General features: G+C 33.7%; 3 protein-coding genes across 7 annotated transcripts; 1 reads left to right on the plus strand and 2 right to left on the minus strand.

Moving 5' to 3' along the window:
- Nucleotides 1-179: 179 nt before the first annotated feature.
- Nucleotides 180-3,998, minus strand: LOC104761023 (uncharacterized). Of its 5 annotated transcripts, none has more exons than XR_015589493.1 (12): nt 3,521-3,998; nt 3,298-3,426; nt 2,990-3,184; nt 2,624-2,671; nt 2,422-2,550; nt 2,207-2,331; nt 1,950-2,035; nt 1,662-1,770; nt 1,423-1,541; nt 785-938; nt 526-673; nt 180-427 (listed from the first exon to the last, which is right to left on the minus strand). XR_015589493.1 is itself a non-coding variant. In XM_087500243.1 (12 exons), exons 1-12 carry the CDS (start codon nt 3,632-3,634, stop codon nt 369-371), a joined length of 1,440 nt encoding a protein of 479 aa, XP_087356369.1. In that variant the 5' UTR covers nt 3,635-3,998; the 3' UTR covers nt 180-368. The 5 variants fall into 5 exon arrangements, 1 of the variants encoding a protein (XP_087356369.1); XR_015589492.1 differs by having other exon boundaries at nt 1,670-1,770; nt 1,925-2,035; XR_015589495.1 differs by having other exon boundaries at nt 1,900-2,035.
- Nucleotides 3,999-13,516: 9,518 nt separating this feature from the next.
- LOC104761024 (putative LRR receptor-like serine/threonine-protein kinase At3g47570) lies at nt 13,517-17,154 on the plus strand. The gene is made up of 2 exons (XM_010484042.2): nt 13,517-16,367; nt 16,445-17,154. Exons 1-2 carry the CDS (start codon nt 13,676-13,678, stop codon nt 16,816-16,818), a joined length of 3,066 nt encoding a protein of 1,021 aa, XP_010482344.2. The 5' UTR covers nt 13,517-13,675; the 3' UTR covers nt 16,819-17,154.
- Nucleotides 17,155-19,767: 2,613 nt separating this feature from the next.
- On the minus strand, nt 19,768-21,824 carry LOC104763338 (uncharacterized). The gene has a single exon (XM_087500110.1). The coding sequence runs from the start codon at nt 21,777-21,779 to the stop codon at nt 19,827-19,829; it is 1,953 nt and encodes a 650-aa protein (XP_087356236.1). The 5' UTR covers nt 21,780-21,824; the 3' UTR covers nt 19,768-19,826.
- Nucleotides 21,825-23,504: the final 1,680 nt, after the last annotated feature.

Consider the following 23,504-nt stretch of genomic DNA (forward strand, 5'->3'; position numbering starts at 1 on the left):
CTGAAGCTGTGGGTACCTTTTTTTCGGGACGGGTACGAGCCGAGTAACGGGTCGAATATGGGTAACGGGTATTAGTGCCCAGGCCTACCCACATGGCCTCTCAAGATCAGTTTATGCAATAGCAAAGATGGATCGGTTTTTGCAATAGCAAAGATGGATCGAGGATTGGTTAAATAGGATTGCCAAAACATATAATCCATTCAACTTATGTGGTTTTACAAAATCTTTCATCATAATTGCATTTCAGCAAACTACATTCAACTCTTATACAACTTCCTCCTATCATTCAAATTCTCACCCAAAAAAGAACAAAAATTCATATCCTTCTCATTGGAGTCTAAATTATGAGAAATACTTCTATATTTTTCCTAACTTCCTGCGCGTAGCCTTCGTAGAGAAGCCCGTCTACGAGATCTTCCTTTGCTATCTGTAAAACTCAGGTGTTATATATGTTACCAACCCCATCAGCTCATGTTTTTTTATGCCAAAAAAATTGTAGTGACAAGACAGACATAACCAATTTACCTCTTGTCACTCTTCCAGATGCAAGTAAAGCCTCTTGGGCCATTGATCTCCACTGTTGTGCACACGAGTAATTAACTCCCATTCCAACACTAAGTCCTCTTAACAAAACTACTGTTCGGAGTACAGAGAACAGTTCCTCTGGAAATGTCTACCACCAAAGAACACTTTCAAGTTAGTTTGGTATTTATTATTTACCTGTGGAAATATAACACATATACAACTTTTTTTACTTAGTCAACATCTATGGTGCTTTACTTACCTCAACAGCGATCTTTTTTATTGAAGAGTCATCTGCGAAAGGTTGCAAAACTGTCTCACCAGCTGGCATCTTTGTATCAAAAAGTGTTTGTGCTAACCGCAGAAGTTCTTGCTGCTCATTCTCACATTTGGCCACTGTATGTAAACCCATTTCCCTGAACATCCACAACCGCAATTACTTAGGAAACTCAATGCTACACTAATCCAAACCATTGACAGTGACTATTCCAATCTTAGACATAAAACGATTTCCAATCATAACAATCCCCCACATCCTAGCTTCAAAACAGTTCCCACATACCAAACTAGCCAACATACCAAACTAGGCGTCTTAAAATGTGAAAACCCCATTTTTTGAGCAGGCATGAACCCACAGTGTTCATAGCTTAAACAGAAAGACATTCTCACTCACAAATTAACATTTGTGGTAACAAATGGTTTCACCTTGAATGCACTGGTTCTTATTCACAAATGGTTTCACCTTGAATGCACTGGTTCTTATTGAAATGTCTTTCTAAAAAAATATTTGCTAATGAGAACAAGGTTTGAGCCACGAAACTGATAATATGTTTGAACAAAACCAACAACCAAAGTCAAAAAGTTACTTCAGTAGTGCAAGATAAGTTTTAATGTGATTACCAAAAGCTCTGTGATACTCGTGAAGCATTGTTATCAGCCATGGCAATGACCAAATTCGCATAACCAAGTCTCAATTTGTCAGGAAGTTCCTTCACTTGACCATAGTCCAGCAGTGCAACCTGACGATGAGAAACAAGATTACAAATCAAGACATATAGACAGGTAAGTTCAGCCAAAAGACAACAGTGAGCAAACTAAGAAACTACCAAATAATAACTACAAACAAAAATATGACTTGCCTCTTGACCTTTACAAATCAAGATATTTCCAGGATGTGGATCCGCATGAAAGAAACCACTTTTCAGTATCATTTGGCCATATGCACGGGATAAACTGTTAAGTATCTTGCTGGGGCAAGAGGAGATATAAATTCCAGTGTGGTATCAGTAACAACAAAAGAAAGAAGGACTAGGACATGTGAATTTCTAGAACATAATAGCTACTAAGACTTTGAGCCATAAAACTTAGGCACCATACTCTCTGAGATGATGTAGGAGCTTACTGCTTTGCTGCCTCTGCAATCTTACCATGAGGATTTATCCCTCTTTTAGCCATCTCATCACCAATGCTCAGGATCGGAATTCCATTAATGTATTCCATCACTAGAACCTTCCTGAGCAAATTATGATTGTTCATATGGTAAGCAAAAATGAAAGAAAAAAATCTTAGATTGAGATGCGAGTATACTGATGACCAACAGAGGAGGGTCCATTTACAGAAGGGGCCTTAAACATTATCAAGATAACCAATGAGGTATATGATATGCGAAAGCAAGAACACTTACTTAGTCACCATATCTCGCAGAACTCTTGGTACCAAAACAGGAGACTTTTTGTTATTCGCATAAAGAAAACATCGAATTCTTTCCATTGCGTTGGCCTCCCTTTTGAAGTCAAATTCATAACCAATCTTGAAAAAGAAAACACATTGCTTTCAATGACTTGGAGAAAAAGAAGTCGTACAAGCTATATCTAATAAATGAACTGGATCAATAAATACCTGTTTCTCCATTTCCTTTGTTATGGAATGCAAGTCAAATTTGATATCTGTTTTCTGCATGTATAAGGCAAATAGTTGCAAGTTTCTAATGTCTGTCATCATCAACCTTTCGATGCCAGGATGTTGAACCTAAACACAAGGAATCAAGTTAGAATCTTATTAAAAGATGGGAGGCTTTTAGTAGTCCTCTGATAATGCTCACCTTTACAACAACATTCATCTTGTTACCCTTCACTCTTGCTCTGTGAACCTAATAAAGAAAATAAATGTATATGTATCAAAGAATTAATAGATCTATGGCAAGAGAGGACAAGCTTCTAGCATAAATCAAAAAACCATCACGAGGTGTTGAGACATAAACTAACACTCCAATTCAGACTTTTTCAAGCATCAATGGTAATATCCCAAAGTTTCTCAGCTATCTTCCACTTCCTTTGTACCATATTTTGTTGGTGTTTACTCTTTGACAATTTTCACAATTGGTCCATCACCATTGACAAAATCCCAAATACTCTCACTCAACAATGTTCATTTTAATTGTAATGTTCCCACCAAAAAGCTGTAATACCTGAGCAATAGAAGCAGAACCAAGAGGCTTTTCATCAAATGTGTCAAAGATCTCATCAATGCTTTTACCTAACTCCTTCTCCAGAACAAGCTGAACCGCATCAAACGGTGTCGCAGGAGCTTGATCACACAAAGTGACAAGCTTTTTCACCCACGCAGCTGGTGCCATGTCAGGTTTTGCTAAAAGTTGAGCAATCTACGATTTTTTTTACAAAAGCATCAAAACAAAAACAAAAACAAAAAGTTAACATTGTAAATGAAAAGAGCCATAGAGGACAACAACAACAACTATGAAATGCAACAACGTACCTTAAGGAAGAAACCTCCAAGATCAGAGCACATGAAGTAAATTTTGTCAGCAGCTTGCTCATGTTGTCTTTCCCACATTTCCTCTTGCTTCTTTGCATCTTTCACTAAACTCACTCGAAGTTGAAACACCTGAATCCAAAGCCCAAAAATTCAAACTTTATAGAGAAAACTGTACACTAATGAATAAAAAAGGATTAAAGAAACACAGTAAAAAGAGAGAGACCTTGTAGCCAGTGTAGATATTGGTAGCTCGAACCCAGAATTGAAAAGAGCGTTGCCATGGACGAAAGCTCTCGGAGATCTTCTCCTGCATCTCTTTGAAATCGAACCTATGCATTATTTTTTCTTTTTCTTTTGGCTAGCGGATTGCTTCCAGTTTCCAACTTGTGTATCTCAATTTGGGTAAAGGGAATAGTTTTCGAATGCGAAAGCTTTCGTAGGAAATGATGAAGTAGAGATCGTGTTTTCAGACAAGCTCAGCAATCCGGTCATGGTTTAAAGTCTTCTAAAAGACTAAAACCAATATGGTGTTAACGAACCAGGAAAACCCGGATAAACCAGAGAGAAACCGGCGATCCAGTTTTATTAATCGAACGGGATTTAGAACCGTCCCATTTTGTTTCGGTCCATCGATTATATCAATTGTTTGTGAGTTCCGATTTGGTGTAAGTCTGTAACCCGCGGTATTCAACTTAGACAGTGATTTGTCTAAAATTTACAAAATATATATTATTCAATTATAGATTTTTAAAAGTTTCATCAAATCCACGGTTGATTATTAAACAAATAATTTTAAATTTTAGTTTAAAATCCACTGTTATTCAAAACAGTTTATAAATTTAGATTTTAATGAATTTTAAGGATTCTCGATGATTTGAGAAAATTTCTTTAGATGAAAATACGAAATTTAAATCTCATGGTTTTAGGTAAAATTTGTAAGAATTTTGCAATAAATCATATCAACTTCCCTAAAATCATTTAAAATCTCATGAAAACTCAAATCACTTTGAATATTAAATTGAATACACCTCCTCCAATTAAAATTCGAAAGTTTTTAATTTACAAATCTCTATTGGAGTGTAAATATGCGCGCACACAGTATATATAGGATGTATTGATCTTGATATTATTCAGCTAATAATTTTAAAAAAAACCTTCCAAAATCTTTTGTTATTGAACTTTAACATTTATGTAAAATCATTCAAAATTATTGAAATTTTCTTGTTATTCAATTAAGACTTTTAAAAACTCTTTAAAAATTTGGTGTTATTGGTTGTGGATTTGTAAAAAGTTATCTAAAATCTTGATAAATCTAGTGTTATTGGATTAAGAGTTTTATAAAGTCATTAGAAGTTTTATGTTATTCAAGTAAAACAAAAGAATCTTGGATCGTTAATGAATTCAAATTTTATGTTATTGGTTTAAGATTTTATATCATTTCCTTCATAACAAAAGTCATGAAAACTCTTTCATCAAATAGAAAGATTTTACAAGATTAGAAAAAACAAATCATCAAGATTTTAAAAAACTTCCTAAACAATCTCTTAGAATCTTTTATTTTTAACTTTTAATTTTCTATGATTCTAACAATCAGCAAGAACATAAAGTCATTAAAATTCTTTCTAAATCCTAAATCAATACCTCTCCCTTAACAATTTGTAAATCTCATTTCAAATCTACTATTATTTAAAAAAATATCACAATACTTTAGGAAAAAGCTTATGAAAATGATTGTAGGATACTTTTATAGCTTTTTAAGTTGTAAAAAATCACACCTCTTCGTTCAACTGATTCCCAAAATCACACCTTTTTGGGAATATCATTTTAATTGTACGCATAGTCCGTCCTTTCTTCATTCAACTGATGATCCATGTTTGTCCATTGTGACTCACACTCTTAATAGCTCGAACTATAACAAATGCTCTATTGCTATGCAGATGAGTCTAGGATCAATACCTAGGCCAGACAAGGATGATAGCTCATTTAAGATTTAGAGTCGTTGTGGTGAAGGCATGAATTTTGAATGTGGTGAATCATCAGATCTATGATAATATACTCTTGTGAATACGATGTTGAAATATGGAATTATTTGTTTCTCCATTTTCGAGTTATTAATCTTTGGAAGTATCAATTGGAGAAGTCTATCAGGGAACACTTGAACTCACAACATATTACACCAAGAAAAAATATTCTTTAGGAACAATTGGATAATACCATGAGTCTCACTATGATACAGTGTGATTGTGAGCATGGGAATGAATTGATGAAAGAAGCTGAAACTAGTCGGATAATACATTATCTCATGGGATTGAATGACAGCTTTGCAAACATAAGAGGTCAAATTATGAATATGAAGCCAAGACCATGGTTGATTGTCATATACAATATGCTTGATCAAGATCAAGCTACACCTACTCAAGAAAGTAACAATCAAGTTCTTCTAGTTAATGGAGATTATCAGAAACCTAGATTTTCACATTGTCAAAAGATTGGTCATATGGCTGATTAGTGATAGAAGTTGCATGGCTTTCCTCCATGATTAGGGTCTAAGTGGAAGACCAATGCAGTTCTCACTTTCACAAGAACAAAAGGTTGAGAAAGTGGATCAATCAAATGATGACATGTCAACGGAACATATACAAGCTATGATTTCTTATCTTAGTACCAAGTTTCACACTTCTATAGTGGAATCCAGACTTATCACTCCTTGTACATCGAGTTCAACCTCAGGCTTATAATTTCATATATTTCAGGTACATTTCTGTCACTTTATTCAAACTCCTATTATGACATGTTAGTATATTCCTTATATATTTAAGGAACCAGTCGTTCCTCCTAGAGAGCTTTGGTTATAAATTTGGGGCTACTCACTATGTACCTTTGTCATCCTACTAAATGGTTACACTGTTAGGAGAATGGACATACGATTGATTCAATTAATTGATATTGTCTATCTTTACAATGTTCTTTTTACACCTGAATTCAAATTTAATTTGATAAATGTTAGTGTATTACCAAAAAGTTTAAAAACTAAAGTCAGTTTTAGATATCATCTCCACGGTGAACACACTTTTCCATTATTAACATCATCTTAATTTTAAATATTTAATTAATTTATAATATAATAAACAATTTTAAAAGTTTAAATTCTTTAAAATAAAAAACCGGAAGAAACAAAATGAAACTTTTAAATTTGAATACATGATAAATCAAGATTCTTATTCATTCGTATTTGAAATCATTTTGGTATCTTTTATAGTATGACTCTGAATCATTTTTTAGTTTTTTTAGGCGATGTGAGACATTGTATACACATATTTTTTATTTATCGATTGAGTAATATATGTCCGTTTAAAAAAAATTGAATTACATCATATGTAGAAAAAATCACAAATTTTATTAACTAAATGTATTATATAATAATTTAAAATTTTAAACAAAAAAATTAGATCAAAATGAATCACTACAAACAAAACATAATATAACACTACAAGAAAACAGTCGATTTGCGACGGAAATCTGCGACGGCGTAACGCTCTCGCAAATTTGCGACGGACTTGCGAGTAGTTTGCTACTAAAGCGAGGGTACTTGCAATTCCCTCGCAAATTTGCGAGGGATTTACTACAAATTTGCGAATCCGCAAAAATTCCTCGCAAAACACTCGCAACTCCCTCGCAATATTGCGATGGATTAGCGATGACGTACTCCGTAGCAAATTTGCGAGGGAGTTTCAAGGGACGATGATGTCGGCAGCCACGTTTTCCCCGAGTGTAACTGTTTTGTCGGCAAAACAGTAAAAGCCTCGCAAATCCCTTGCAAGAAAATAAAATTTTTAAACATCCCTCGCAAATCCCTTGCAAATTTTCCTAGCAAATCCATAGCAACTATTTTTAGTAAGTCTATAAATAGCAAGTTCATGATCCATGGAAACCACAACACAAAATACTTCCAACAAAAACACTTTTACTACCAAAAAAATATTGTAAAAGAAAAAAAGGCTACAAAAAAGGCCAAAACACTTTTAAATTCTATAATAATGTTTGGAGGTGGGCAGCATGAGATATACACAATGAGACAGTGGATGTACAATCACAGAGATCCAGAGACCGGTGATGTGACGAGAGAGTTTTGTGATGGGTTGCGCGCTTTCATGTACCAGGCGACAAACCAAGACTTTGCTCGTCAAAACGGTACAATATTTTGTCCATGTCCTAAGTGCTTCAACAATAATTATTTGGAATTTAATCTAGTGAAGAAGCATCTTTATAATAGAGGATTTATGCCAAATTACTATGTATGGTTTCGTCATGGAGAGGGTTGTAGCAGTAACGTTGGAAGTAGTAGTATGAATTATGCTGTTGATCAACCTAGTAATTGTGGGCATCAAGAATCTGATCAATTTGGCTTTTATGGGTATAATGAGGAAAATAGATTTTATGATATGGTTAATGATGCATTTCATGAAACTACTGCTGCATTTCTTGAGAATTATACGGAAGAATCCAACGTAGATGCATAACATTTTTATAATATGTTAGATGCTGCAAATCAACCTATCTACGATGGATGTAGAGAAGGGCATTCTAAGTTATCATTGGCATCTAGGATGATGACAATAAAAGCTGATAATAACTTAAGTGAGAATTGCATGGATTCTTGGGCTGAACTCATTAAAGAGTATTTGCCAACTGATAATGTATCGGCCGAGAACTACTATGAAATACAGAAGTTGGTTGCGAATCTTGGATTACCATCTGAAATGATTGATGTGTGCGTTGACTATTGCATGATTTCTGGAAACATGATGATAAGTTGCAGGAATGTCGGTTTTGCGGGAAGCCGAGATATCAGCCTATTGAAGGAAGGACGCGAGTGCCATATAAACATATGTGGTACTTGCCTGTTGCTGATAGATTGAAACGCTTATACCAATCAAAACGGACTGCAGCGGTAATGAGATGGCATGCAGAACATTCTACTGAAGAAGGAGAAATTACACACCCATCTGATGCAAAGGCGTGGAAACATTTTCAATCGGTATATCCTGACTTTGCTCAAGAGTGTAGGAATGTCTATCTTGGGTTGTGTACAGATGGTTTTAGTCCATTTGGTATGTCAGGGAGGCAGTATTCTTTATGGCATGTTATATTGACGCCATACAATCTTCCTCCAGATATGTGTATGCAAAGCGAATTTCTGTTTTTGAGTATTCTGGTACCAGGTCCAAAGCATCCGAAGCAAGCTCTAGATATCTTCTTGCAACCTCTGATTCATGAGCTGAAGCAGTTACGGTATGAAGGTGTTCAGACATTCGATTCGTCGTGAAAACAGATTTTCAATATGCGGGCAGTGCTAATGTGGACGATTAGTGACTTCCCTGTGTACGGAATGTTATCTGGGTGGACAACACACGGAAGATTATCATGTCCTTATTGTATGGATCGTACCGAGATGTTTCAGTTAAAGTATGGGCGAAAACCTTGTTGGTTTGATTGTCATCGTCGGTTTCTTCCCTTGCATCATCCGTACAGGAAGAACAAGAAGTTGTTTAGAAAGAATAAAGTTGTGCGTGTTCCTCCACCAACTTATGTCTCTGGAAATGATTTGTTTGAGCAGATTGATTACTATGGCGCTCAAGAAACATGTAAACGTGGGGGTAATTATCACACACCAGCAAACATGCCGGTACGGTCATTTTGGCTCAGAAACTAGCACAAGCTGAGGAGTGTATTCAGACACAAGCGACTCAAATCCAGACACAAGCGAGTCAAATCCAAGAAAGTACACAAAGGATGCATTGCTATGATGCTTACTTCGACTATCTCGCTGCAAATGATCCTGAGTTTGCTGCACAGTTTCAAAACTCGACAATGAACAACTCACCAGAAAATTCTCCAAACCCGACAATGAACAACCCACCACCAAAGCCAACCCAGTAGCTGGAGAAGAGGGCAACACCGATGAAACCAACACCAGTAGCGGAACTGGAACCAGAAACATCACCCCTCTCTCGCTATCTTTTTAAGACAATTTGAATCTTCTCTCTCTGAATCTTTGACATTATGTTTGTAAATTTTTTTTAAGACAATTTGAATTTTCAGTTTAAATTTTAATTTTATTCCTAATTTTATTTAAAGTTTACCTCAATTTTAATTGTATTTGTAATTCTGGATTAATATCAATTTAATCCGAATTTAATCTAGAATAAGCAAAACAAAAATTCGTTTTAAAATTTGAGTTGTTGCATGTTGCAACGTATTTGCGATGGATTTAGTTCGTCGCAAATTGCTTCAGACTTGCGATGGAACTGGTTTCTCGCAAAATGCTACGGACTTGCGAGAGAAAATGTCCTCGCAAATTGCTTCGGAATTGCGACAGGAATTGTTTCTCGCTAATTGCTAGGTATATGCTTCCTCGCAATTTGCGAGGTAATTGCGAGGACATATTTTCCTCGCAAAATTTGCGAGGGACTTGCGATATTTGAAATTTGCGAGACGCGATTTGCGAGGAACTTTTGTGTCTCGCAAATCCCCTGCGAATATCATTTTGCGAGGGACTTGCGATGAATTCTTCCATCGCAAATCGATTGTTTTCTTGTAGTGTAAAATCATTTAATTATCGTCATTTTAGAAACGGACATCAATATGAAAAAAAAAATTATTGATAGACATTGATTAAACTAACGTAAGTTAAAATTGAGTTTAGTTAGCGAATCATATATCTCTAGAAAAACCTAAACAAATCATGTATCTGCCTGGCTGTATCTTTTAACCTTGACTATTGCTTTTTGTGGACAAAAAAACTTCAAATCATCTTCGACAAAAAAAAACAAAAAAAACTTCAAATCATCACACAGTTGATAACATATTAGGCCATCTGCATTGGACCAACACCTTGGGTGTTCTAAGCCTTTTTAAAATCAAAAATATAGAAAATAGTAAGTGAAGAACATGTTGTTGGGTTTTGATGTAAAACTGATTTTGGGTCAGTTCTTGGGTGACGTGGCAACTTGTGAATGAATACAATTTTTTGCAAAGGAGAAAACATTTATTTGTTTGGAGGAAGTTTTGTTTGTTTTTTTTTTGTTTATATCTTTAATTTTTTTTGTTTTATAAAAATTTGGTATTGTATTTTGAATTTTAGTATAAATTTTTTAAGTTTACAATTTAAATGTTATTTTTTAAAGTTTTTAAAATTATAATATATTTTAGATTATTATATTATTAAATCTTATGATCTTAAACATGTTCTCCTAATAACCAATTACTTAAACAAAAAATCTAAACTAATGATTATGTTAATAATATTTTTATTCTAAAAACATCCAAATCAGTTATCCCAATGCACATGCACGTTGTGAAACAGTGACGTAATTTCTTTTTCATTAGAGCTAATGTTGAAACGAAAAGCATTGCTAACCATCAAATTATGGTAAGATATTTTACGAAATCTCGGACCAAATAGTAACCGACCTACTGATGTCACTCATCTGTAAGGAGTATCACTCCAAATCCACTCCAACAACAAATAAAGATGGAATTTGACAACAAGAAGTTCACTGCAATTCATCAACAGTAACAGAGGAGAGTTCTACTCACCATGTGTTCTTCTCCATACAGTCAAGGCAGGGGCGGATACAGACAAATATTTAGTATGGGGCACTAATAAGATTAATAATTAAATTAGAGGGTATATAAATAAATATTATACTATTTATTCAAGGAAAATAAAAAAATAGAGTGGGGCACGTGCCACACCCACGGTCAACGTGCGTCCGCCACTGAGTCAAGGCTCCAAAGATAACTCACATGCACTATACTCCAAGTGAAGAACATATTCTCTACTCTTGCATCATCATTGTATGCAATTGATGATGACACTTTTCAGAAATTAGCCTAATCATTATAATCATTAGGTTATCATTAGCTTTGATATATAAAGACAGTGTGATGTAATTGATAAAGAACGAAGATATACTTTGGAGCCTCTCTTCTCTGTATATTAGCTCTTGCTTTCATAGGCAGTTATAAAAATAACTTTTAAGTGGTTCCAAGCGGTTAAATTGTCTGGAAAAACTATTCCCTTTTTTTCTTTATTAATCTATAGGAAAAAAAATTGTTTCAAAAATATATATTTAAGTTATCTATGCACTTTTTAATAATTATTAATGATTAATTAAAATATTCAAAAAATTAACTAAATATTGTTTGTTTAGAGTTATAAAAAATTGTAAAAGACAAAAAAATAATGCATTTATAATGATTTTTAATGTGTTTTCTTATTATGTGTGAAAAGTCTAAAAATAGATTAATAAGGAACAAAAAGGAATATTAATTAATTATTATTTAATTATTAGTTTTTTTTTGTTCGTCTTCATGTAATTTTTGTTTTCTAACTACATAATGAATTGCATGAATATATATATATATATATATATATATATATATATATCTAAATTTTAATCGTGATATAACGAAGTATAATGAATATACCATCAATCTTCGATGCTTTTATTAGTAAAATCTACATCCAAATTTTTTCTTTTTCATTTGGTAAAAATGGATTGGGGCAGTACATGATATGCGGATCAGACGTGATTTATTTGAAATAATATGTCATACAAAGTTATGAAACAAGCAATAAGAGATTATGTTTAAATGTGATTATTAAATATGGTGCCGATAAAATAATTATCAAAAAAAAACTTCCCCTTTATAATAAAACGGAAGTACACAGCATTTTTTTGTAGACTATATAATTCTAATAAGTTGGTTACAAATAGGTTATACATTAATTGATAGATTAGTTGGTTACAAATTAAATAGTGGACCTTAATTTATTTTCGGAAGATTTTATTACTAGAACACGTTATTTCCGAAAATCTTAAAGAGAATATTCTAAAGAATCATATCATCTAACTTACCATATTAATTTATTTTAATAAATTATTCATCAAATAAAATTTTTTGATATCTAACTTAACATATTAATTTGTTAATTATCATTATACTTCACCTCTCATTTTTATATATGAGTCTATTTTGTGAAACAAATAAATTATCATATTATTTATTATAATAAAAAAATATTTTTATTTCCGGATATAGCATAAGTTGAATTTTAAAAAACAAATATAAATTGTTCAATCTATAAAATATTTAAGCTTTAGTAATATTATTCTTTAAAAATAATATCTATTGAATTAAAAATTCTACTGAGTAACGGGTCAAAATTTGAATATTTAAATTCAATTTCATATTTTTTTGTTGAATTTTATAATTTATATAATATAATAAACTTTAAATAATTTATTTTGAAATATTTTAATATATTGAAACTTGATATAAAAGTTAGAAACTATAAACACTCTAAATTGATTTGTTATAGCAATGTCAATAATATGTCATGAAAGAATTTCAAGAAACCAAGTATATTAAAACAAAAAGTATAACAATATATTACATTACTCATAATATAATAACTCGCTTTTTAAAAACCAAATTTACAAAATTATGTTTTATAATGACATTCAAGTCATGATGTAGAATATATATTGTTGAAATAACTTCACATACATAAACTAATATAACATATTAAAATTTTATTTTAAAATATAAAATATACAAAATTTTGTATAAAATAAAATTTAACCAGTGTTATAGCACGGATACTTATCTAGAATTTTACAATATAAAACTTACAAAATAAGTATGTTTTTTCAAGCCATTATATTTAGCATATGATTTTATTGCATAATGTTTTATCCAAAAAAAATTTTAAAACAATCACATAAATTATATTTTATATAAAAATTACAATATAAATAAAATAAATTTCAATATGTGCTCTAGCACGGCTCTTAATCTAGTTTTTACAGTATTACGGATAACAAAATATTATTTTGAAGTAGGATTGTGTTTTTCGACAAATTTAAAAGATATGCAGTAATTTGTTTAAACATTTTCTGAGTCATTAATTATATATATATTGTATGTGAGGAAACTTTTTTGTCGGACCGCCCTTCACCAACGCTGCCCATTCACAATCACAAGAGGCCATATACTGAAGATTGATATAGACGTAATTGCTCATTAATTTAACAAAAGAAGACTCCCTCCCTAATCACACATGACTTTGAACGTTGACTTGAGCTTCAAATAGCTTTTCGTCTCTTTGATAACCTGTTTAGTGATATGAATAAAAGTTTTTAAAAAAACTGTTGGGACGTCACATCAAATAAGAAAATTCAAATTCCTTAATGCTAAAAAGAAAGCGGTCTGGGGTCATCAGGCTTGGCAAATAATTTTCCTATGCTCATCTCTTTAAAAAGCCTCCTTCTGAAAATGAGATGGCTTATCTAAAGAACCTTGTATAATCATGAGGTTGTTTCTTTTACTTGTTTTCAATACTCTCATCTTACTTAAAAATGTGGATGTGGGTTTTGCTGATGAAGCGTCCAGGGTAGATGGTGATAGGCAAGCATTACTTGCGTTGAAGTCTCAAGTTTCTGAAAACAGACGAGTAGTATTGGCCTCGTGGAACCACTCTATTCAGCTCTGCCAGTGGTCTCATGTTACATGTGGCCGCAAACACAAAAGAGTTACTGGTTTGGACCTTGGAGGGTTGCAACTTGGTGGGATGATCTTGCCGTCTATCGGTAATCTTTCTTTTCTCAGAGTACTTAATCTTGGAGATAACTCTTTTAGCGGTACCATCCCAAAAGAGTTGGGAATGTTGCTTAGGCTTCAAAAGTTGAACATGAGCTACAATACTCTTGAAGGAGTAATTCCAAGCCTGTCTAACTGCTCTAGACTGGTGACCCTTGATCTAACCTCAAACCGTCTTATACATGGTTTACCTTCCGAGCTAGGATCGTTATCTAGCCTTAAAAACTTGCTCCTAGATAAAAACAACCTTTCAGGGACGTTTCCCACATCTTTTGGAAACCTAACATCTCTCCGTCAACTTTCCATTGCATATAATCATATGGAGGGGGAAGTTCCACATTACATAGGTAGATTAACCAATATGATATATCTCCAACTTTCAAAAAACAATCTCTCAGGTGTTTTTCCTCCAGAAATATACAACCTTTCCTCACTTACGTTTTTATCCATTGTTGGCAATCACTTCTCGGGTAGTCTTAGGCCCGAATTTGGGAATATGCTTCCAAATCTTGAGGAGTTGTATTTGGGGATGAATTCTTTTTCAGGAGATCTTCCCAAAACGATGTCCAATATCTCAACCCTTACACGTCTAGAGCTAGGACAAAACCTTTTCACTGGATCTATCCCCATTAGTTTTGGAACATTACACAATATTCAAATGTTGGGGCTTAATAAGAATTCTTTTGGAAACAACTCAGTTGGAGATCTTGACTTTCTTAGTGCTTTGGTAAATTGCACTAAGTTGCAAGTCTTGGATTTTGGTTACAACAGACTTGGAGGTGAACTGCCAATCTTTGTAGCCAATCTTTCTAACGAGTTGACCGAAATGGACCTCGGAGGAAATTTCATCTCTGGAGGCATTCCTCATGACATTGGGAATCTCATAAACCTACAATCACTTGGCATGGAAAAAAATTTGTTGACAGGAGGAATACCTACCTCTCTTGGAAAGCTTTTGGGGTTACATGAAATTTTATTGAATTCCAATAGAATGTCCGGAGAGATACCAGCAAATCTCGGAAACATCACTCGGTTAGAAAATCTGAATTTGTTTGACAATAGTTTCCAAGGGAGCATTCCTCCAAGTCTTGGAAAATGTCGGTTTCTTTCATACCTTCACGTCGGATCAAATAGGTTAAACGGGACTATACCTCAAGAAATCATGCTAATAGAGTCTCTTCTTATCTTGTATATATCAAAAAACTTGTTGACTGGACCGTTTCCAAAAGATGTTGGAAGATTAAAATTCCTTGTTTTGCTATCAGCTGGAAACAATAGATTTCATGGAAACATCCCAGAGACGTTAGGGAGCTGTCTCTCCATGGAAGGAATTTCCTTGCAAGGAAACAGATTCGATGGAGCCATTCCAGATATCAGAAACTTGAGAGCTCTTAAAATCTTTAATTTATCGAACAACGATTTGTCCGGCAGTATACCTGAGTACCTAGCAAACTTTCCCTCGTTAGAGTATTTAGATCTCTCTGTTAACAACTTTGAAGGAATAGTTCGGACAAAAGGATTGTTTCAAACTCCTGAAAAATTTTCAGTATCCGGTAATGAAAAGCTTTGTGGAGGCATCCCTGAACTAAAGTTAAGGCCGTGCCCTCTAAACTACGTTTCAAGGGCAAGAAGACATCCATCAAACAGAAAGAAAATTTTCATCGGTGTCAGTGTTGGTGTAGCTTCTCTGTTGTTGTCACTGTTTGCTCTGAGTCTACTATACATGCGTATGAAAGGTAAGAAGAAAGACGGTGCAAACAACGCCGACAACTTGCTGTCAGTGTCTCCGTTCTATGAAAGAATAAGTTATGAGGAGCTTCGAAGAGCGACTTGCGAGTTCTCATCAAGCAATTTGATTGGTTCAGGAAACTTTAGCTCTGTTTTTAAAGGGTTGCTTGGTCCCGAGTCCAAAGCTGTTGCAGTTAAAGTTCTGAATCTCCAAAAGCATGGGGCAGCCAAGAGCTTTATGGCGGAATGTGAAGCCTTGAAAAGTATAAGGCATCGAAACCTTGTGAAACTAGTGACAGCTTGTGCAAGCATTGATTTCAATGGAAATGAATTCAAAGCTCTTGTGTACGATTTTATGCCCAATGGAAACCTAGACACGTGGCTGAACCCAGAGGTTGAAGTTGGAAGCTCTAAAAGTCATGATCCAAGACCATTGAAGCTAAGTGAAAGACTGAACGTAGCCATAGATGTGGCTTCAGTTTTGGATTATATCCATTCCCAGTGTCATGACCCTGTAGCTCATTGTGATCTAAAGCCAAGCAATGTTCTTCTGGACATTGATCTAACAGCCCATGTCAGCGACTTTGGTCTTGCTCGAATCCTCGACCAGGAATCCTTCATCAAGCAGTTGAGCTCCACGGGTGTCAGAGGAACCATCGGCTATGCAGCACCAGGTAAAAAGTACTGTAGATATATATGAAATTATTTTATCTCCATTTTTAATTTATTATTAATTTTGATGATCGTACAGAATATGGAATGGGAGGAAAACCATCGAGACAGGGAGATTTGTACAGTTTCGGAGTTCTTGTGTTGGAGATGTTTACTGGGAAGCGTCCAACTGATCAACTCTTTGTTGGAGGTTTAACTCTCCGTAGCTATGCCGAGTCGGGGCTGCCCGAACATGTACTTGAAATCGCTGACACATCGATTCTCCACGATGAAGTTAACAACAAGAACATCAACATTGCTGAGTGTTTGAAGATGGTGTTTCATGTGGGATTAAGGTGTTGTGAAGAATCTCCCACAAATCGGATGACGATGGCTGAAGCTTTAGCTGTATTAGTGTCACTCAGAAACAGGTTCTTTATAACCAAGAGGACAACATTCAGGGCACGTCGTTAGCTTTGGGTGGTCTAAAACACTTATATATACAGTATGTGGCCTCATAATCAACAAGACAACAATGTATTCTATGCCGACGACGGTGACAGTTATGGAGATTTGAGACGGCAGTGGCAGTGTTTACGAAGTTAAGACACGGTGGCGGTGGTGTTTGTGGAGATTAGAGACGGGCGACGGTTTCTCTAATTGTACTTTCTCAAGGTTGTCTATTTTCTTCTTCTTCTTCTTCTTCTTTTCTTTGTTTAGTTTTCTATATAAGGATCGTTTGTGTTATTATTGCCTTGAAAAAATAAGTCAGTACGTAAGAGAAATTAATAATGCATATAATTGCCAAAATAAGAGAAGAACGTGTACGTAGCGAACACATCGAACAAGAGACCACTAACACATATACTAACATTTCTTAAGTGTGACCTATTTTTTTAACACATATACTAAATATATGATACTTGCTTCATAGGCCAGGCTTATTGACGTTGTAGTCGCTGCAGTTGTTCGTCATTTTTGACAAACTTTGCAGAGTGACAAATAATTAACATTTTTTCGACGCTATAATATATGATTACACTACCCAAACATATAACCAGATGTATACTTATGTGCGTAGCGCTTTTGTATTTTAAAATTAAATTTTTGGGTGGCTTTGATCTCGACACCTCAACGATTTCGTACAACTTTAATATTTTGGTCACATTTTCTTAAAAAATTCCAACTTTCTTAAACTTTACCCCGAAATAGCTCACTACAATGGGGCATCTTTTTCTTTCGGTCGTTATATGACCACAAACTATTACAAGACATTTACATATTTACACATATACATCCAGAATTACCTACGGCGAAACACCTACGACCAAGACGAAGCCAAGGAGTGTGATCGACCACTTGGTCGACTAGGACCCTTAACAATAGACGAAAAAGGGTGAAACCGATTGACACCGGAGGTTCAGGACAATGTGATCAATCACATGGTCGATCAACCGGTCGATAAGAGTGAGAAACATGATATCAGACGCGTCCTTAAGCGACCTAGTGATCGATCGATCGGAGCCAAGGACATGATCTACCATTTGGTCGATTGCAAGGTTGACCGCAATGCGTTTTCTCAAGCAAAATACCAGGTTAGATCCGGTTTGTCTCGGGTTGACCTGGTTTGCACCATCTATCTATAAATACATTTTATTTATAAATACAGTGTTGACATATTTTAAAAAGATATTATGCTTGTTTTGAAAAACTCTTTTCTTTTCAGATTTTGTATGAATCTTAAGTACTTTTATTCAATCTAATCTTGTTTTCTTTGAGATTTTTTGTTGATTACCTTTTGTTATTATGATCGTCCAAAGAAACAACATGGATATTTGTGTCTTTTGAGCCTTTGGGTTTCATAGATTAGGGTTGGTTGTTGATGAATTCAAGACGTTTAGGACTTAATTTCAATAGATCCTTACTCTCTAGGTGTAGTGCTAGATTACTGTTTCATTAAACTAGTCTAGATAATAGGAAATTTCAGGCATGAAAAGTGTTCGACGAAAATTTCAGAAAAAAACTTAGTGACTGTTAGCTAGACTTGGAATTAATCCCCATTGATCATTTCATTGCAAACAAAGTTGTTGATGATTAGTGAAAAGATTAGTACTATAGAAATGGATTAGTGATCTAAGACCTAAGGTTAGCACTCTTAGATTGATTGTGCATCTTGAATAGTTGAATTGATTAGTGATAACCTGAGTCAATAATATACCGAAGACTCCTCTTTTGTTAAACCAATCAAATGATGTCATGTTATATTAAATAAATTAGATATTAATAAATATTTTATAAAATCATCAACCAAAAATTAAAATATATTAATTTAAGTATATTCAAACCGACACTTAATCTCATTTAATTATAAAACATAAATTTTAATTTTTTTTTTACAAACTCAAACTGATATATAATTTAGTTTAGTTATAAAATCTAAACCCTAATTCTTATTTGTCAATCCAAACTGACAAGGCGACATATAATAATCTATTTTAATTCTTAAATCTAAACTCTAATTCTCATTTGTCAACCCAAAATGACATATAATCTTGTTTAGTTGTAAAATCTAAACTCTAAGCCCCCGCCCTTTAATTTATAAACCCAAACCTAAACCATAATTTTCTTTATAAATCCAAACTCACATTTAATTGTAAAATATAAACTATATTTATAAAACTAAACCAACATATAATCTTGAAAATTAAAATTATTAGGTTTTAAAAAAATATAAAAAAATTAGCTTTTTATTAGGTGACTTAATTTGATTGGTTGAAAAAGAAGAACGTAAAGAAAAAAGTTCACCCTAAAGATAATCTAAATATTTTCCTTTATTTATTCTTAAAATGGCTTTGCTTATTTCTCGCCTTATTTGAATTTCAATCTACAGTATTTAGTCTTTTAAAAATTTGACCTGTTACAGTTCTCATTTAAACTTGTTTGCTTAGATTAAACAATTGCTTTGTTCAAAAAAAAAAAAAACAATTGCATGTATTCTTTAGTAAGCTATTCTTATTCCTGGTGGTTCAACTAACAATTGCTATTTCAACATTGCCATACACCTGTAGTATCAAGTAGTGGAGGTTTAAACTTTTGAGCTATCATAGATGATTAAGATAATGATAATATATTTAAACCCAAAAATATTTAAGATAATTAAGGATGATAATATATTATCATCATATATTTAAGATAATTAAGGATGATAATATATTATCATCATATATTTAAGATAATTAAGGATGATAAAATTTGTGTAACATTTAAGATAATTAAGGATGGTTTTATACTTTTATTAATCTGTATCTTAATTAGTGGTTTTTGGAATTGAACAATAATAATATTAGATTATAGTAGTTTTACAATCTATCCTTCAATTTTTATATTTTTTTTGTTTTTGCAAATATTCCTTGGATTATATAGTACAACGCTGAAATGTTACATTCACCAATTTCAAGCATACATTCAAAGTTTAATTCTTCTTACACAAAAAGATTCAAGAAACATAAACGGGAACAAATGTATTCATTATCTTCAAGATCTTTTAAGATTACGGAGACCTTGCAACGAGATAAACACATGCTGCATAACGGTCGAGTGTTTTGATTGTTAAGAACCACCTCAAATTCACATTCATTGAAGTTAATAATGCACCCGGGCATCAGCCGTGAGAAGTCTCCAAGTACACACTCGATATGCAATGTAACTCCACAATCAGAGCATGTATAGAACCACTTTTCTTGATCTAGTTCCTTCTCACAAATATCACACCAGTATTTCCCGCTTGCCGTTTCGCCACAACACAAAGTAAGAGGGTGCTCATCGTTTCTATGCATTATCCTCTTCGGCAAATTAGCGCAACTTAAACACAAACCGAAGTTACAAGAGTCACAAGAGAGCAGATAACCATCTACCTTGATATGACATCCATAGCATTTTTGACCCTCCTTATTATAGAAATATAAGGGATGTGAATGGCCTTCATGGACGAAAGGCTCAGAAATAGAACCACAATGTACATCTACCTTCCTTCCTCGACCCATGTACTTGAAACCAGTAAAATATTTTCCACAAAATTTGCAGTCTGATAGCTTGCGCACATCTTCGTTTGCTCCTAATAAACTGTATTGTCTAGTGTCAAAGACAAGTCTCGTTTTCATTGGAAGATTAGCACAACTCTGATGGAGAACGAAACGACAATCCTGACAACTGTAGATCGGGTCAAATCCAACCGGATGAACACATGCTTCACATCGCGTGTCTGCATCATGATTAGTATCATTTTGTTGGAGCTGTAAAGCATGTTTCTCATGGCAAAAATGACTTATCAAACCATCACCCACCACCTTGAATGGTGCAATAACTTCGACATCATCAGCTACCCCTTCCAATTCCACACCATCCCATATGTGTTTTCTCACTGCGCATCCTGAATGAACTGCGTAGTTAGGACAAGCAGAGCAAGAATATGCCCCATTGTACCGATTTACACTTTTGCGACAAACTCCACATTCCCAATGCCCAGGGCCAAGACACCGAGTGAAAGAAATGCGATGATTATGACGGTTGATGTTAATGACACGAGGAAGGTCGATACACTTTCGGTGGACACTAAAATTACATTGAAGACATATGTAAGGCATCGACCTGCCTGTTTTCCCACAAATATTACATGGAAAAAATATTCTTCTCGAAAAAAGAGTGAGGGGATGCTCGTGGGTTTTGGTATGTTCCACAACATTAGGTGTTGGGTTTTTGATACAAACAAGACATGTGCTGAAGTTGCAAACGGAACAATAATAAAGTACATTTTCTGGTTTCTTTTCACATAAAAGACAAATCTTCTCAGCATCTTCCATAAGTGATTCAACTGCCATTAACTTGAGAGGATGCTGAGAGTGACAAAAATGGTTTACCTCTTTCGAGAGATGGACGCAGTCCACATGGAAGAACACCTGGCATTCAAGACATGAATAGGAAGCTCCCTCAATAGATTCCTTGCATACTTCACAAGGGCGCACCTTCTTTCGTTTCTTCAAAAATACAAGCGGATGTTCATGACACACAGGATGCTCGATAGTTTGACTTGGTGGTTTTATCCCACAAGTCAAATCCACCTTGAATTTGCATTTGATACAGTTATAGCCAGGGTAAACTCGCTCTTCTCCACACACATCACACTTATATGTACGATCTTCCAGTTTATCAATGAGCAATAGAGGATGTTTCCGGTGGGAAGGATGAACAATCACCCCTGGTGCCTCGGCGCACTCTTTATGGTAAAAAGCGTTACCATTAAATTCATTGCTGTAATATCCGCCATAAAGGATACCTTCCACACGGCAGCCTTTGCATCTGGATCTAACGTTCCGAGCCGAAGGGAAAAGAGGAATCTCGTAGATGGGTAGTTTTATTGGTGTTAAACTTGAATCCATTTTGTGGGTTGATATGTACGTTTGTTTAGGGTATATATTTTTGGATATCTCAAAAGTGGAACTCAAACCCATCATTATATATGCGTTGGTCAACCAAACATATACATATTGTTTACAATATACAGTTCAAGAATTTACGATCTAGTAACACTAACCCATTAATTGATTAAACTGATTGCTATAAACTTTGGCTTTACTATTACTAGGAGAGTACCAGCCTGTTTTTTTTTTTATCTATAATATTTTTCTAAGTTTTACAATTAATGATTTCAATATTTCTTTAGCAGAATATTTTGATTATTCGAATTCAAAGAATATTTTGATTATTCGAATTCAAAGAATTTTTTTGTATATAATACTAGGTTTTGAACCCACATGTGGGTTTATCATATATATTTTTTGATAAAAATCATGTAGTACTAATAATAGTTATTATAATTTATATATTTTATAAATATTTTTTGGTAACAAAATACATCTCTGCCTTAGGTATATTTGCATTTTTATGCATAATATCAGTGGACAAGATATGTTCTCCTTGTCATATTGTCCTTTCAAATATTCACCTCTTAAACAGCCTTGTTTTATAGTACTTGATATGAAACTGATCTGTCACTCTACATTATCCAGGAATCCAAATAGAGCTATAACGCTAATCTACCCAAGAAGTCGTAGAAATATGATGAGGTGTTATGGTTTTTCTTGGTATTGAGATTGTAAGAAATACATTTTCACTACAAAAAAAATTGTATATATTCATAATGGGTCTTCTCGAAACTAAATATTAGTTACTTTATGATGGATCACAACCACATGCTAGCTGTTTTGACCTCATATTTTTACAGATCTTGATTCTTATCGTTGTATCGTTGGAAGGTTAACATACATTAATTGGCTATGAATCGAAAGTAAATTTTATACTATGTACACATTTTAGCTCAAATGATATAAGTAGTTAAATACTATCTCGTCGGATGACCTAAAACCTTTTTTCTTTTAACTAAGTAAATGATTATTATTTATGAAAAATGATAATTAAATATGTGTTGATGAAAGTCTCTTTATTTCATTACTGAAATGTTAGTTGAGTTTTAAATAAGTTTCCACAGGCTATAATTCTCATAAACCATTTATATTATGTAACATTAAGGTCGTGTTCCTCTCGTTATCATCAACGTTTGGATAATTGGATCGACGTTCAATAAAATTTTAAACTAAACAAGGTCTACATGTGAACAGCTAAGAGAATTAGTCTTCCAGTCATTTTCTAATACATTTGACGTACATCTCTCCAGTGATTAATGTCGATAGTCTATATATAGTTCTTTCCTAAAAACCAGCTAATGCGAGGCACGAATGATTAATTAATGATCAGAGTTGGAAAAAAAAAACAGAAGACGAACGCGTAACCATTATCACTATTTCATATCATTTAGCCAAAATACTTTATTATAAATAAACTGTCACGAATGAACTTATAAACTCCTACATATACCGAAACTAGTAGTCACTTTGTACTACGCACGGATTTAATTTACATTGTTTTTAGATTTTTTGTGATTTTAGAAATTACTTGTTTTTATTTGTTTACTGAGTAATGATTGTTAGTTAAGACAATGTTAGTTAAATAAAAATATTATGTGAGATTTGAGATATGAGGGTTAGTAAAATGTGTATCTTTTTATTTATAAGAAAAATTGTAGTTAAAAGCATATGAAAAATTAT

This window comes from Camelina sativa, chromosome 18 (genome assembly GCF_030686135.1).
Source record: "Camelina sativa cultivar CO46 ecotype springtype chromosome 18, ASM3068613v1".
Lineage (NCBI taxonomy): Eukaryota > Viridiplantae > Streptophyta > Magnoliopsida > Brassicales > Brassicaceae > Camelina > Camelina sativa.